The sequence below is a fragment of the Macadamia integrifolia genome, chromosome 9, assembly GCF_013358625.1.
Source record: "Macadamia integrifolia cultivar HAES 741 chromosome 9, SCU_Mint_v3, whole genome shotgun sequence".
NCBI lineage: Eukaryota > Viridiplantae > Streptophyta > Magnoliopsida > Proteales > Proteaceae > Macadamia > Macadamia integrifolia.
In genome coordinates, this window is record NC_056565.1 from 34,393,614 (window position 1) to 34,409,606 (window position 15,993).

At 38.9% G+C, this 15,993-nt stretch overlaps 1 protein-coding gene across 6 annotated transcripts in view; it reads right to left on the reverse strand.

The window, feature by feature from the left end:
• Positions 1-4,266: 4,266 nt before the first annotated feature.
• The window catches only part of LOC122088086 (protein EXPORTIN 1A), a 70,594-nt gene continuing 58,867 nt past the window's right edge, over positions 4,267-15,993 (reverse strand). The window contains exons 26-33 of one of the 6 annotated variants that reach the window (XR_006142973.1): positions 8,109-8,175; positions 7,915-8,025; positions 7,617-7,724; positions 7,403-7,540; positions 7,188-7,325; positions 7,015-7,119; positions 4,801-4,973; positions 4,267-4,677 (exon numbers count right to left, since the gene is read on the reverse strand). Coding sequence is in view for 1 of the 6 variants with exons in the window: in XM_042657231.1 (XP_042513165.1) it covers positions 4,851-4,973; positions 7,015-7,119; positions 7,188-7,325; positions 7,403-7,540; positions 7,617-7,724; positions 7,915-8,025; positions 8,109-8,175 (790 nt within the window). In the remaining 5 variants the exon portion in view is untranslated. Of the gene's footprint in view, positions 4,974-7,014; positions 7,120-7,187; positions 7,326-7,402; positions 7,541-7,616; positions 7,725-7,914; positions 8,026-8,108; positions 8,176-15,993 lie in introns of all 6 variants that reach the window. The other 5 variants (XR_006142969.1, XR_006142970.1, XR_006142972.1 and 2 more) reach the window with 5 other exon arrangements.

Sequence of the window (15,993 nt, forward strand, 5' to 3'; positions counted from 1 at the left end):
AACCCCCAGATCCGCTCTAATTTGTTCATTCCTAACCTTATCCCATCTAGTTTTCCCACACATCCATCTTAACATTCTCCTTTTTGCTACACCTAGCTTATCAATATGCTACTTCTTAACGGCCTAACATTTCAACACGTACATCAAAGTCAGGTGCACGACTGTCCAATAGAATTTTCCCTTAAGCTTTACTGGGACACGTTTGTCACACAAGACTCCAGACACACTCCTTGACTTCGTCCATCCCACTTTAATCCTATGAGAAACATTATCCTCTCTATCTCCTTCTTTATTAATGATGGATCCCAAATATCTGAAATAGTTACTTTACTTAACCTCTCTTCCTTCAATAGTCACCTCATCATTATCTCTCTAGCAGTGGCTAAAGTTATTCATCACATATTTTGTTTTTAATATGCTTATCTTAAGGCCTCTTGTTTCCAAGGTAGATCTCCATCGCTATAGTTTAGCATTGAGTCATGATTTTGTGTCATCCAATAAAACAACATTGTCCAGAAAAAGCATACACGGACATCGCCTTGTATATCTTTTGTTAACTCATCCAGAACAAAAGCAAACAGATAAGGGCTTAAAGCTGACCCTTGGTGTAGCCCAATAGAAGTAGGGAACTCGTAGCCTTGGCCACCCCTGGTTCTCACACTTGTTACCACGTCATCATATATATCTTTAATTATTTCTACATATTTGCTCGACACCTTTCTCTTAACTAGGACATACCATATTAAATCTCTAGGAACTCTATCGTAGGCCTTTCCCAAGTCGATGAAGACTATATGGAGGTCCTTCTTACTAGTTCTAAAAGTTTCCATGAGTCTTCTAAGAAGGTATATAGCTTCAGTTGATGATCTTCCTAGCATAAAACTGAATTGGTTATCCAAGACTCCCGATTCTCTTCTCAAGTGTACTTCAATTACTTTCTCCCAAAGCTTCATCATGTGGCTCATAAGTTTTATACCTCTGTAGTTATTGCAATCCTGGATATTACCTTTATTTTTGTAAATGGGGGTTATAAAGCTTCTTCTCCACTCATCAGGCATCTTCCTTGTACTCATAATCTTGTTAAAAAGGTTAGTTAGCCAAGATATACCACCAAATCCTAAGCTCTTCCAAACTTCTATAGGGATGTCATCTGGGCCTAAAGTCTTTCTAGACTTCATCTTTCTTAAAGCATCTTTAACCTCAGAAACTCCAATTGTTCTTACATATTTATGTTTAGTGTTGTCCCGGTGAGAAGGGCGCTTGTAAGGGTAAGATCCACTCGGATTTTCTCCATTTAAAAGCTTGGAAAATAATCACCTCATCTCGTCATGATGTCTTGATCCCTAACAAGCACACTACCACCTTCATCCTTGATACACCTGACATGCTCCAGATCTCTGTTCTTTATGTCTCTCAAATTAGCTATCTTATATATAGCTTTTTCCCCAGCTTTAGTGTTCAGGTTACTATAAAATTCATCATATTTCTTAACCTTTTCTTTCCCCACCAATTTTCTAGCTTCATTTCTGAAAGAAAAGTATTTTTTTTATCCTCATCGTCCTTAGTCATTTGTCAAGTCTTAAAACAAACCTTGTTATGCTTGATGACATTCTAGACCTCCTCATCCCACCACCAAGTCTCTTTACAGGTTATGGTCAGTGCCTCTCGATTCCCTTAGAACCTCTTTAGCAACATTCTTTATACGGGCTGTCATTTTGATCCATATCTCATTGGAGTCTCTTTCACTGTCTCACTTACTATGTTTGACTATTTTATCAATAAAATTATCATGGGCGTCTTCTTTTAGTCTCCACCATCTAATCTTAGGGCAAACCGGCTTCCTTGTCTTACAAATCTATGAGTAAAATTGCATATCCAAGACCACCAATTTATACTGCGATGTTAAGCTCTCCCCTAGGTAACCTTGCAATCTTTACACAACATTTTATTAGACCTTCTGGTAAGAAAGAGGTCAATTTGGCTATAATGATGTCCACTTCTATAAGTAACAAGATGTTCCTCTTGCTTTTCAAAAAATGTGTTCAAAATAGGTAGATCATAGGCTACCGCAAAGTCTAAAACTAAAATCCCCTCCCCGTTCCTCTCTCCAACACCAAATCCTCTATGTACATCTTCATATCCTCGTCGATCCTTCCCAACATGTCCGTTGAGATCCCCTCCTAAGATAATCTTTTCATCATGCCAAAAGCTTTGCACCAATCCATCCATACCTTCCCAAAATTGTACTTTACTAGCTTCATCCAGCCCTACTTAGGGAGCATAAGTATTAATTATGTTGACAACCTCTTTCTTCAACCTCATCTTTATTGCAATTATCCTATCCCCCACTCTCCTCACATCCACCACATCATTCTTTAGGTCTTTATCCACTACAATGCCCACTCCACCTCTATGGCTATGATCTCCCGAGTACCAAAGTTTGAAGTTATCTAAGGCCTTAACTTTCTTACCCTTCCATCTTGTCTCTTGAATACATGCAATATTAATTCTTCTCCTCCTCATGACATCTATAAGCTCCATGCTCTTGCATCTTAAGGATCCAATGTTCCAAGTAGCAAGTCGGACCCTACGCTTGTGAACTACATTTGCAACAAGTCGATGAGACTTGAAATCAGAAGAAAAGAGGAGTCATAAAACAAAAACAAAATGGATCCATGCAAAAGGTGAATGGCTAGGAATGATAGAGTGCCGACTACCTACCTGATGCACCACTGTAAGGAAAATTAATAAAGGTAAATAAAGAAAAGAATAAAAAAAAAAGGGGGTAACTATTATTAAATTCTCAGGTTTCATATTCACCTACAAGGACACCTGAGTCAGTTAGTAAAGGTAACTAAAGAAAAAAAAGGGAGGGGGGCGGGGGGATGCAAAGTTCAACTCTATTCTTCTATGCCGACTCCACCTTGAACGTAAGAGCAGTCAAAGACAAAGATGAAGAGGGAGAGGATAGATGATTGAATACACGGGTGGGAGAGATGGTTGAATCCACATATGGACAGGGGAGAGAAATATGAAAGAGTGAGAGGGCTTTTTTCCTTTCAGGTTTAGTCCAATCCCCGGTGTTTCTCACCTTCAGCGGAATCCCTCCATCTTCGTCACTCCCCTAACTTAGATCTGGAGACCACCACATATTACCCATTCAGCCCGCACCACCAGATTGGCTGTGCACCCCTAACCAGTAGACGAGCCAAATCTCTTAGGCAGAGTCACCCTCGTACGTTTTGAAATATTTAATAATTTAAACACCCTGCGATGGAAGCAAAAAATGGCCAAACAAGCTGTTAACTGTGTACCCGCACCCAAGCTTTTTTGCTTAAATAAGTTATCAAAACTGCAAGCATGTGATGGGCTACAGTAGAGCAGACAATTAGATAATATGATCATGATATATTAAATTTCCTTTGAGAATTTCTGATCTACTGTTTATTTTTATTTTTTATTCTAATAAATAAGAAAAAACAAGGACTACACAGTGTAGCATTATTTATACAGCATACCCTTAACTTTATCAAACAGGCATTTGCTAGTCATTGCTTCGTAAACAACAATTTTAACAAAAACTACCTATCAGTTGTTAGTTTCTCATTTATTATTGAATCAAGATGATAGTCCCAGGCAAATGGTTCAAATTCCAATGATCAAATTTACCACATCATCCTTCCAATTGGCCCAAAAAAATGTTGACCGAAAGAGAAACATGGCTTAGGCTGACCCAAAAACCAGGAATCTTAGCTTTTATTTCCCAAGTGGAAATCCTCACCTTAATTGAATGACTATTTTTGGATTAGCTATCAACAGCAATTGCACAGACCTTAGCCTGTCGATGGACACAAGCCCAACCTATCAAAGGTTGAACTAGAACAAGTCCTTCACTAAACCTAGTCCAGTTTCTTCTCTATTTCATTCGATCTCATAAATTGCCCAGTTAAGGATGATTATTGCTTCAGAAAGCTTTACAGCGTTTACAGAATTGATCATCCTACCCCATTCATAGCTTCCAGCACCCTTTCCAAGTATTAACGGTTTGCATGAACATGGGGAAACGTAGAACATGTACAGGTCCTACCTTATATGATAAACACGCATCCATTATGAGTTTTTTTTCCCAGCCAACTCCCCCCCCCCCCCCCCCCAAAAAAAAAAAAGAAAAGAGCTCGAAGATTTAGAAGGCCAAACCAATGCAGAGAGATTTAAATTCATTAAAGCGTCAAGGTGGAAGGAGACGAAATGGCAAGACAGACAAAATTGAAGCTTTTTCAACAACCAAAATACATTATCACTCAACAAGAACTTCCAATTCTAGTATACAGTAACCCTATGTTGAATAATTAATAAACCTAAATGGGGTGTTACAAGGTGTATTCTCAGAACTTTTCCGCACTTCAGTTTGTAAAAATACGACCTGGCCAGATTCTACTAGGCCGGAAAATGATTCAGAACTTTTTGACACTCCAGTTTGCAAAAACACGATCAGGCCACATTCTATTTGGCCAGAAAAATGCTCTCTACATTAGCTTCACCATACCAAACATCCCCCCCCCCCCCCCCCCCCCCCCCCCCGGGGGTGCAATGAGCCATCCCCCACTCCAACAGACACCAGCATCCCCCTGCAAGTATCACCAGTAGTCCAAACAGCCCTTGCGCCAGGAGAGGCACCTTCAAAACCCAATCATCTAACATATAAAAATTAGAAGGGGGAGAAAAAAATGAGAAAAATATAAGACAAGCACCTTCCTGTTCACCTCCATAGAAAATTTGGCAACGATCCAAGGCACTCACTTAGCGAAGAACACATGAAATTAGCACCATCAAAGATCAGTCTGTCAGTGCTATGAGTCGACCATCTCATCCTGTAATTCATTAGGGGCAATGAGCCCCGGAATTGTAAGCATCCGCTGGCGCTCCCTTTCTCTCTGAGCTGCAGCCTCTTCAGCATAGAGATCTTTGTTATCCTGCAAAAGGATGAGCATTAGAAAGAAAACCATATAGAACACCCTGGACAGTGGATACTAGTTATGTTTGAACAGCCCCTGAACTGATTTGGAGAACACTACCTAGAATACAATTATGGTTACATTCCAACATAGAGATTCATCTACAACTGACAAATCATTTCCTTCGAGTGTTGTTTTGTCAAATACACAAGGGTCAAGGGTAATGCTAGAGATTAAAATAGGCTGGCTCAGCTCCACTCTTTAGTTTTTTAGTAGACCCGAGCTTGAGCCCAGCCTACATAATATGACAGATATTGGGGGGAAAAAAAAATAGGAGCAACTCGGTGCCTGAGGCTCCCAATAGTCCAATACTGCAGTGTCTGGGAGGGGCAAATGTACGCAGCCAACACCCTGCTTTGCAGGAGGCTGTTGCCAAATTTCAAACCTGTGATCATCATGTTGCAATAGTGCAACTTAACCATTGCGCCACAGGCTCGCCCACAAATACTGGAAACAGGTATATATAAATACAACAAATGGTAGAAAACCTTCAAGAGGCATTCCCATAGAGAACAGCATAGAGGAAAAGTATTTGTGCATCCAATCAAATGCAGTTGATTTTAGTACCTAATCGCTTCATAAATAACAAGAACCACCTACACCACTTTTAAGCAAAAGCAAAGACAATCATGACAATGATAGGTACATTTTCTCCCCCTTTATACCAAACACATATACATCATAGTTGGCACGGCGTCAAGGCGAACCAAAGTGTTGGTGGGCTGCCTAAGCGCTTAGGTGACAAGGCGCCTGCCTTAAGGTGAACAAGGTTACCAAGTGTTATTTTTTAATTCACATCTTTTCTAACATTATTTAGTATGCTACATATACCTTGTATCATCAAAAATCAATATGAAGTCACATCAAGTCATAAAAAATCAACATTAAACCATATCAAATCATGAAAAATTAACATTAAGTAATACCAAAAAAACAAAATTTTGAGAAATGCTCGTGTTCTATAATAAGTTTGACTGGTCAAATGATTTTATTTTTACATGCGACTTTTGCATTAGGTAATAGCACAAAACCAGCTTTCCAACAAGTTTAAGATTACTTAAATCTGAGTTGTAATAACAAAGTTATGTTCTGGTCAAACTTATTTTAAAATGCATGAATGTTGTCAAAATCTTCTGAATGAAAATAATTTTACGGACATCAAAACAAAATATTATTTTACCGGACTTTTGGTTTTAACAATGTTTTACCATATTAAGATCTATAAAATTTTCAGAATTGTGAAAAACGTCAGGATTTGAAAGTTGAAAATCACTCCTACAATCACAAATCCAGTTTTTGTTCTTGGGTTAGGGAGTTGACTTTTTATTCTTTTGGAATTTGATTTTTAAACTATTTTTATTGGATTCAAATAGGGGTTTCTGCTTATTAATGAATAATATCTTAAGTAAATGAAATACATAAATGATATTTGGCATAAATAACTACCCAAATATAAGGCGATATGTAGTGCAATAAGGCGACAGTCACCTAGGACCCAGGCAAACTGCCTGGACGCCAAGCACCACCTAGACAACTATGATATGCATAGTAAACTGATAGAGCATTTGATGCTCTTATTTTTATTTTTATTTTTATTTTTTATTATTTTTTAGATAAAAGATGCCCATACATTTTCCAGCATGAAATGTCAGAGTAAAGGTGTGTCCTGGGTAATGCAGCGGACTAGGTGAGGGAGAAATGGAACTTTCACCCATTTGTTCAAGGGTTAAAACACACAAGAAAAAGAAGCTTATTTTCTCCCAAGAGGAGAAAAATTGAAAATCAAGTAAAAGAGAACTCTAGTCTGTTTGAGCAAATAGAGCACCAAAATCCGTGCTGCATTATCAAAATTGTAGGTTTCACATATGCACAGTAAGTTCAAGTCAGCTGATGTATAATAATGCAGCATTCATGTGTACAAATAAGAAACAGATGCAACATCAAGCAAACAGGGGAAGATGGGAAGTGGAAGACTGATTCAAATAATTTATCAAATTACCTGAGCTGAGAATTCTTTTGACTGCACAAGAAAATCTCGGATGTGATTCTTAAATGTTGGGAGGTCATTCCTCGACTCAAACAGTCCACTTACAAATTGAGTGACCTGCAAAGTCGACTTGTTCAAACCAATGATCTACTGATAAAAAGAAGACACTAAATCCAATTCCCTACCTCTGCTGTTGTCATATTGGGAAATGATGTACCCAACAGTTTTATGGTGAATTCACGCACAAACATAGAGTTGCTGGGATATGGATAAGGAACCGTAGACGCATCCCACAAAGGTTCCGTTAATGATCCAGAGTCCACCTGAACATGCATCAGAACTGTAATGATCCTGCTGCTAAATGAGACTCAGTCAAAATCAGGAAATTTGAATCTGTTACCAGGCAAAACAAGTGCTGCAACACTAATACGTGCAACTTGAACCCAGGTTTATGGAATGTGTCAGTCAGAACGGCAAAAATCTCTTGTTCAATCGTCAAAAAGTAAGTTCGGTGGAACTGATTGCAGAACTCAGAAGCCTGTATGATCCTTAAGAGAGTCAGCATCCACATCAGTAATCAAAATTATACGGCAGCAAACTAACAAAAATCACACCTGAAAATTCTTCAGCATCTCCAACAAAAGATTGAGTCCAGTTTCGGCAATATTTCTTTCAGTGTGCCGAAAAGCCCAGATGATAGAATCCATTACAAGCTTCAATTGCTAATAAATAGAAACAGCACAGCTCATCAAACTGAGTAATCATCAAATAAAGAAAAAATCCAAAAAAAGAAGCCAGGTACACAGATATGTACAAATGTAATAAATTATGGAAAAGATGCAACCAAATAAGACATTATGATGCCATCAATCTAGGAACAATAATTGTGACTGATAAACTCGAAAAACCAACCTGACTTGACAAGCTGATCAAAGCAGGGAAACAATGTGTAGCAATTGCACGCAGTAAAGAGAAGAATTTAAGGCGATGCTCTGGATAATCTTCAAAGTTCTTTGTAATCATCTGCAATAAAAGGTGATCTCACAATTAAGAAAACTGGGAGACTACAAAATTGAGTGCCTTGTTTAATAACGTGGCATATATACCTCAAGTGTACACTCAAAGATGGCTTCAAATATGCGTGGCACATCCTCTGTCATTACACCCTTGTACCTAGGTTGGGAATACAAGAGAAGTGAGAAGAGCTCAATAACAAAGAATAATAAGCAGAAATTAGTTGTAGATCAGGATAATGACAGTGACTAGCTAATTTTAGTTAAAAAAATAATGGGCAAATGGTTTGTCCGGGAGTGTAGCTCCTGCGCCAGCCCCCTTGTGTCAGTCTCTCTCCTTCTCCCTGTAAATTGACCTCCCTGTCCCCCTATGGATTGAACCAAACAGAGGAAGTTGATTGGGTCTCACGCAGGTGCGGGAGCTACACTTTCGGACCGAAAACTTCTTCCCAAAAATAATAAGGCTGCCAATAAATACATACTGAAGTAAGGCTCTATTTACATTTGCAATTTACACAGTAAACCATATACCAACACAACTTCCATTTAAATTATGAAGCTAAGAGATAGTATAATGAAGATTTACAATGTCCAGTCCCTGATCTGATAATGAAGCAAAATTGCCAGCAATGCCAATACCATATGATTCATGAGGTGATTCTACCATATAGACAAAGGAGGGAAGTAACAGGATGTCAGATCCACAAGGTTGATCCAAAATAGCTTAAGTTCACAACTGAAGCTCATGCAAGATGAAATGCAACAGCAAGCCCATGTTGATATTTGAGAAGCCAACAAGAACAAACAAGCCACACAGGTTTACGAGGTTCGGCAAGATTGCCTACGTCCTCGGTGAGATGAGATCCTATTTCACTATCAATGGAGAATATGGTTACAGCACTCCTCCTTCACACCTCTCAATATTGCTTACATTACAGAGAAATAATCTCTACAAATATACAGCGAAAAAACCTTAATCCGAAAAGTACAAACCCTACACCACCATCCTGCCTATTGAGGCGCTTGTACCAGTACTCCCTGAATTAAACTGTGACGGAATACAAGACATCGTACACCAACAATCTCTACCTTAGCTTGAATTCTATCGAGCCTCCTATAAAGATAACCTGTAGACGTCTTCATCCCGGTACCTCATCAAAGGTACAAACGCACCTATTTGGTGCACCCCTCATCTTCAACAATGAGTAATATTAATCAAGTCCAAACAGGACTCGAACTTCTCTGTGGTAACTGGCTTGGTAAGCATATCTGCAGGCTTAACATCTGTATGAATTTTTCTCAAGTGAATACTGTCTTCTAACACCAGCTCCCTAATCTTGTGAAATCTCACATCAATATGCTTTGTCCTTATATGAAACACCTGATTCTTTGCAAGATGTATGGCACTCTGACTATCACAATGAAACACTGTACTTGACCCAACCCAACCAATCCAACCAACCACACTCCTTCCTTAGCAGCCTCAACTGCCGACATGTACTCTGCCTTTGTAGTCGATAATGCAACTGTAGACTGAAGCATCACTCTCCATGATATAGGTCCACCAGCCAATGTAAATACATACCCTATAGTAAACCTCCTCCTGTCTAAATCACCAGCATAGTCAGAATCAACATAACCCGCCAATTCTGTGGAACTTCCCTTACCACTGAACATAACATTTATATATTTAATCTTGCTCAAATATCTGAAGATCCACTTAATTGCATTCCAATGCTCTTTCCCTAGATTACTCATGTATCTGCTAACACTAATTGCATGAGACAAATCCAGCTTGCTACAAACCATAGCATACATGAGACTCCCAATTGCACTAGCATAGGGGACCTGAGACATCTACTTCACCTCCTCATGTGTTGTAGGGCATTCCCTTTCACATAACTTGAAGTGGCTAGCTAATGGAGTGCTAACCGGATTAGCCTTTTCCATGTTGAAATGATCTAGCACCTTTTCAATATACATCTTCTAAATTACCTAAAGTTTACCTGCATTTCTACCTCTAAGGTTCTCAATGTCAAGGATCTTCTTAGCAACACCAAGATCCTTCATCTCAAATTCAGCACTCAACAAAGACATCAAAGAGACTATATCATGCTTATTCTTTGCATAAGCATATCATCAACATAAAGCATCAACAAAATAATGGAATTATCACTTGACACTTTATAATAAACACAACTATCAAATCATGTGGGAATCAAAGTGCTTGTACCACTGCCTAGGAGATTGCTTAAGACCATAAAGTGGCCGCTTAGGCAAACAAACATGCTCTTCCTTTCCCTGCACCTTGAAACCTTCAGGCTGCTCCATGTGAATTTGTTCCTCCAAGTCACCATGAATAAATGCAATCTTCACATCAAGCTATTCAAGCTCCAAATCATACATGACCACGAAAGCAAGTAGTACCCGAATCGAAGTGTGCTTCACCACTGAAGAGAATATTTCATTATAGTTTAACCCCTCCTTCTGTGCATAGCCCTTGGCTACAAATCTGGCCTTACACCTTCCACACTCCTTCTCATATGCTACCTCTTTCTTACGTAAGACTCATTTACACCCAATGATATTTCGTCCCTTGGGTTTTTCCACAATCACCCTAGTTTTGTTCTTCATTAGAGACTCCATTTCCTCCATCATAGCTATCATCCATTTATCATGTTGTGCATCACTCAAAGCATCATGGTAGGAAGATGGATCACCTATATCTACAGTGAGGGCATAGGCAACCATGTCCTCAAACTCGTACCTCACAAGTGCTTTGTGAGTGCGCTTCCCTTTATCCTTTGCCACAATATAGGGAACTTCTACTGCTTCTTGTTGTCCTGTAAGTCACTAGATGACTCATTCTCTCTTGTTGTTTCTGACTCACCTAACTCCACCTGCACAGTAGAACCTTCTTTATTTTCATCAACTACTTGTAAACTACAATTTGACTTCACCATGTGAGACTCATCAACACAACGTCCCTGCTAATCACAACCCTCTGTGAACTTGGATCCCATAACCTGAATCCCTTTACGTCTTTCCCAAAACAGAAAAAGATACACTGCTTAGAGGAACACTGCTGACTCTCTACATGAGCATGGGCTGAACAACCAAATATTTTTAGAATAGAATAATCTATTGTTTTTCCTGTCCATACCTCATCGGGAATTTTACAATCAATCACCTTTGATGGAGATCTATTGATGAGGAAACACACCATATTCACTATTTCTACCCAAAATCTCTTGCTCAACCTTGCATTCAGCCTTATACTCCGAGCTCTTTCTAGAAGTGTCTTGTTCATCCTTCCAATTACACCATTTTGCTGTAGTGTCTTTGGAACCGTGAAGTTACGAGTAATCCTTCAGCTTTGCACAATTCTAGAAATAGCTTGTACGTGTACTCCCCTCCATTATCTGTTCTCAAGTACTTAATTTTCTTTCCTGTCTTCCTTTCTACCTCAACCTTCCATTTCTTAAATTTAGTGAGCACCTCATTTTTATGCTTCATAAAGACTATCCTTGAGTAATCATCAATAAAGGTCACGAAGTATTCTGCCCCACCTTTAGATTTTGTTGTTGAAGGACCCCATACATCACTGTGTACATAATCAAGCACCCCTTTACTCTTATGTTTTGCAGTTTTGAAACTAACCTTGCACTGTTTCCTAAACACACAATACTTGCAAAAGTTCAGTTTACAAGTTTTCACTCCCTTCAATAGTTTCCTTTTATGAAGTTCCATCAATCCCTTTTCTCCCATATGCCCTAGCCGCATATGCTATAAATAAGTATCATTTGTATCAGATCCTGCATCTATAATCACAGATGCTCCACCTGTAATAATGCACCTTATGAGTCTGTATAGGTTTCCTGTTAGTTGTCCCTTCATGAAAACTATAATACCCTTAACAACTTTGAGAACTCCATCTTCTGCTATGTACTTGTAGCCATTTCAGTCAAGTGCCCCCAAAGATACTAAGTTTTTCCTTAATTTTGGTACATGTCTCACATTTACTGAAGTTCTTACTATCCCATCAAACATCTTGATTTTGATAGTGCCTATCCCAATGGTCTTGCACACAGCATCATTCTCCATTAGAACAGATCCACCATTATATGGTTGATATGTATCAAACCAATCCTTATGTGGACACATGTGATATGAAAATCTAAAATCTAAAATCCAAGAATCAGAAGGTTGATTCTTACCTGATGTAGAGTACATCTCCATCTGAACTATCAACCACGCTAGCTTCCTCAGATGCTTATCCACACCTTTCTTTTTCAAGTCTGCCTTCCTCTTTAAACACCCTCTTCAAATGACCTTCCTTTTTGCAATAGTAACAAGAGACCTTTGTCTTTACCCCTTTTGATTTCGATCGACTCTTCCTAGATCCCTTCTGATTTGATCTCCCTCTATCCTGCCCTTGTCGCCTCCGAAAAGACCTCTTTGAGATTTCGTATTGTTGGCCTTCTTCCTTGTATCATTAGAAATGAGGGCAGCTGCGACTTCATCCATCTCAAGGGTCTCCTTCCCGTACAAGAGAGTTGTTACCAGGTGATCATACGATTCTAGGAATGACGATAGCAATAATAACGATTTGTCTTCATCCTCAATCTTAACCTCCAGGTTTGCAAGTTTACTTACGATCTGATTGAACACGTTAAGTTGCTCTAATAGATCTGTACCTTCCTCCATCTATAGAGAATACAATTGCTTCTTCACGAACAACTTGTTCATTAAGGACCTCGTCATGTAGATGTTTTCCAGTTTCGCCTATGACTGCAGTGCAGATTCGATACGCACAACATATTGTAGGGCATCACCAAAAAGATTCAATCGAATAGCACTTACCGCCTTTTCCTCCATCACTTCCTAATCTTCATCAGTAATTTTTGTAGGTTTTTTCGACTTCCCCAGCAATATTTTCGCCAAACTCGGTTGTATCAAAAGATCCTTCATCCTTTTACCCCAGAGGGTAAAATTTTTCTTCCCATTGAACGGCTTGATATCATACTTGATATTTGATCCCTTCCCTACCATCGTAATAACAAACCTTAGAAAACGGAAACCTAGAGCTCTAATACCAATTTGTAGAAACGCAACCCTAAAGCGATGCAGAAGATAATGAAAAAACAAGAACAAACAATGCACAGATTTACGAGGTTCGGCAAGATTGTCTATGTCCTCAGTGAGATGAAATCCTGCTTCACTATCAATGGAGAATAAGGTTACAACGCTCGTCCCTCACACCTCTCAATATTGTTTGCATTACAGAGAAAAAAACCCTCGCTACAAATATATAGCCAAAAAACCTTAATCCGAAAAGTACAAACCCTACACCGTTGTCCTGATTGGTATCGGAGCCTCATGTATCTTTCCACATGCACGGTCATCCCTTCCTTCTACATGTGTTTGTCGTGCATCTTTTCATGTGTATGCTCATTCAAGTTACACCGGATCTTGGAATTTAGCATTGATACCAACTTTTGATTCTTCCATGCAAGAATTGGGATTTAGAGTAATTGAGGTTTTAATGGAATTGAAATCAATTTGAAGATCCAGAAAGACGCACTCAAGTTCCTAAGATCATTAGCTTGCATTTTATAGTGGCAAGTGGGAGTGACGTCTATAAAGATAGAAAACGGAGAGGATAGAATTTTAATAAGTCCTTCCAAGACTCCCACTAATCACTCGCATCACAATGGCAATTCCATCCTCTCTAATTAAATTACTCTTCTTTGTATTTGCCAAACAAGAGGCGTGGCAACATCCAAAATATGTTGATGGCACCAGAGGATCTAGGCACAGGTGGGGCAGGGCAAGCCAACTGTAGGTGCCGCAGAAGGAAGAAGAGGATGGGGTAGGGGAAGCTGGAAAGATTTTTGGTTTATGATGTAGATCAGGCTTGCACAAGGGGCAACTGGCCCTATCGAACCGAGTCCAATCTTGGACCAGCCAGCCCATCCTAGGCCCATCAGACAGTAGCTTCTCAGCCAGATTTGGGTAGGTAGTTAGTTTTCGTTTCCGTAAGTCGGGCCAGCTCAGCAGCAGTCCATCTTTCCATCGATCAGCAGTGCTTGGACTCCAAGTTTTGTCTTCAAAAATATTCTAGAAGCCTCATACAGATGTCCATTATTGTTGAAAAGCAGCTTCTAGAGGAGCTCCAGCAGCCAACAAATTGGCCAAGTTAGCCTAGGATTTAGTTTCTTTTTTTTCTCCTTTTTTCTTTTTTTTATTATCAAGTTACTCAAGTTAGTATCCTTTCTTATGACTTAGGGTAGTTTCCATTTTATGTTCAGTTGTTAGTTACTAAATCACTCTTACTTAGCAAGTTAGGAGATAAAAGCAGCCATCGAATTGGCCAAGTTAGCCTAGATTTTTTTTTTTTTTTTTTTAACTGTCAAGTTTGTTTCCTTTCTTATGACTTAGGCTAGTTTCCTTTTTATGTTCAGTTGTTAGTTACTAAATCAGTCTTACTTAGCAAGTTAGGAGATAACTTAGAAGGTTTTATTTCCAGCTTTAGTTTCCTATTTCAGAAATCATCTATGTAAGCTTATAAAGAGGCAACCATTGTGTGTACTCGGAACTGAATCGATTAATGAATTATTTAAGTGAATACTCTTGGCAGAAAGGCTGCTATTGAGAGGTGAGATGCCTAATCCCTTGAGGGGCTGATACCCAAAACCTAAAGGGTGAGATACACATTCCTTAATTCTTCTCCCCCCTTCTCAACCCCTCCATAGATTTTCTTTCTTCTCTTTATTTTCCTTTTTATTTGATTGTTGTGATAGTGTTTGAGTGATCAAAACAAGCTTATTGAAGTTCAGAAACTCAATCAAAAAACCAGCTTAAGGCAGCCAAGAGAAGAATCAATTTCAACTTAAGTGTCAGGGTTTTGAGCCAAATAGATTTTGGCTGGATCCCCCAAACTAGCAAACTTCTTCTGAAGCACTTTTAGGGCCCCAACAGACCCCTTCGATCACAGTTGCCGCCCCATTGGAGTCCACCTTGGGTTCTCTCCCTATTCTATCTGAAATCCTGTGATGTAGATAAGTCACCTTAAGGGCTTCTTTTATTGGAAATAAGCCTTGGGTTATGTAGGTGTTGGGCCTTTGATCCCATGGGTTTTATTTATAATAGGCCACTTTAATGGGCCTAAAATATGGGTAGAATGTAGAAAAACGAGATTTAATTCATTAGTTTAGTTGGAGTCTTATTTTAAGTCTATTTTATTTTTTATTTCAGTTTCTTAGTTACTTTAGATTTCTCAATTAGTTAAGGATTGAGTTAGGCCTTTCTTTTTTAGTGTTTGAGTTTGTTTTGAGTTTCTATATAAGTTTGTAAGGGGCTACAGCATTGATGAGAGGCCCAGGCTGAGCTAGCCATCCCACCATCCCGCACACATCTATCCCATCTCAATTCCTCTTCTTTTTTGATTTATTCTTTCAGCATCCTCTTCATCCAACAACATGTAAGTATTGTTCTGCAAGTTCTCCTTGAATTTCAAGTCTTCTAGGAGGTTGGATGTCATGCTTTTTTTGGATTAAGCAATTCATCCATCCGCCATCCGATCGAACTCAAACTTTGACCAGTCATTCAACAACCCTAATTTGGAGATCAGTTCAAATTTAGGCCCTTTCTGAGGACTTGATCTTTAGATATTTGCAAAATACCAATTCTGATCTTCCTTTCTCAAGATCTAGAAAAAGTTAATGTTTCGTATTCAAATAGTTAATGTTTTGCTTCCGTTTGTTGATTCAAGTTAACTCTTGAAATCAAAGATCGTTTGCGCTTTATTACCCTAATTTTGGGCTGAAAGTTACTGTTTTACCCCGAACGGTTATTTTTTTTTTTTTCCCATAGTTGTCATCTTATTTCACTCCTAGTCTTCATTATTTGCATTTAGACCATCATTTGAGTATAGATCCTTGTCAACTGGCTACTATTTTGATTCTTTCAAATTTAG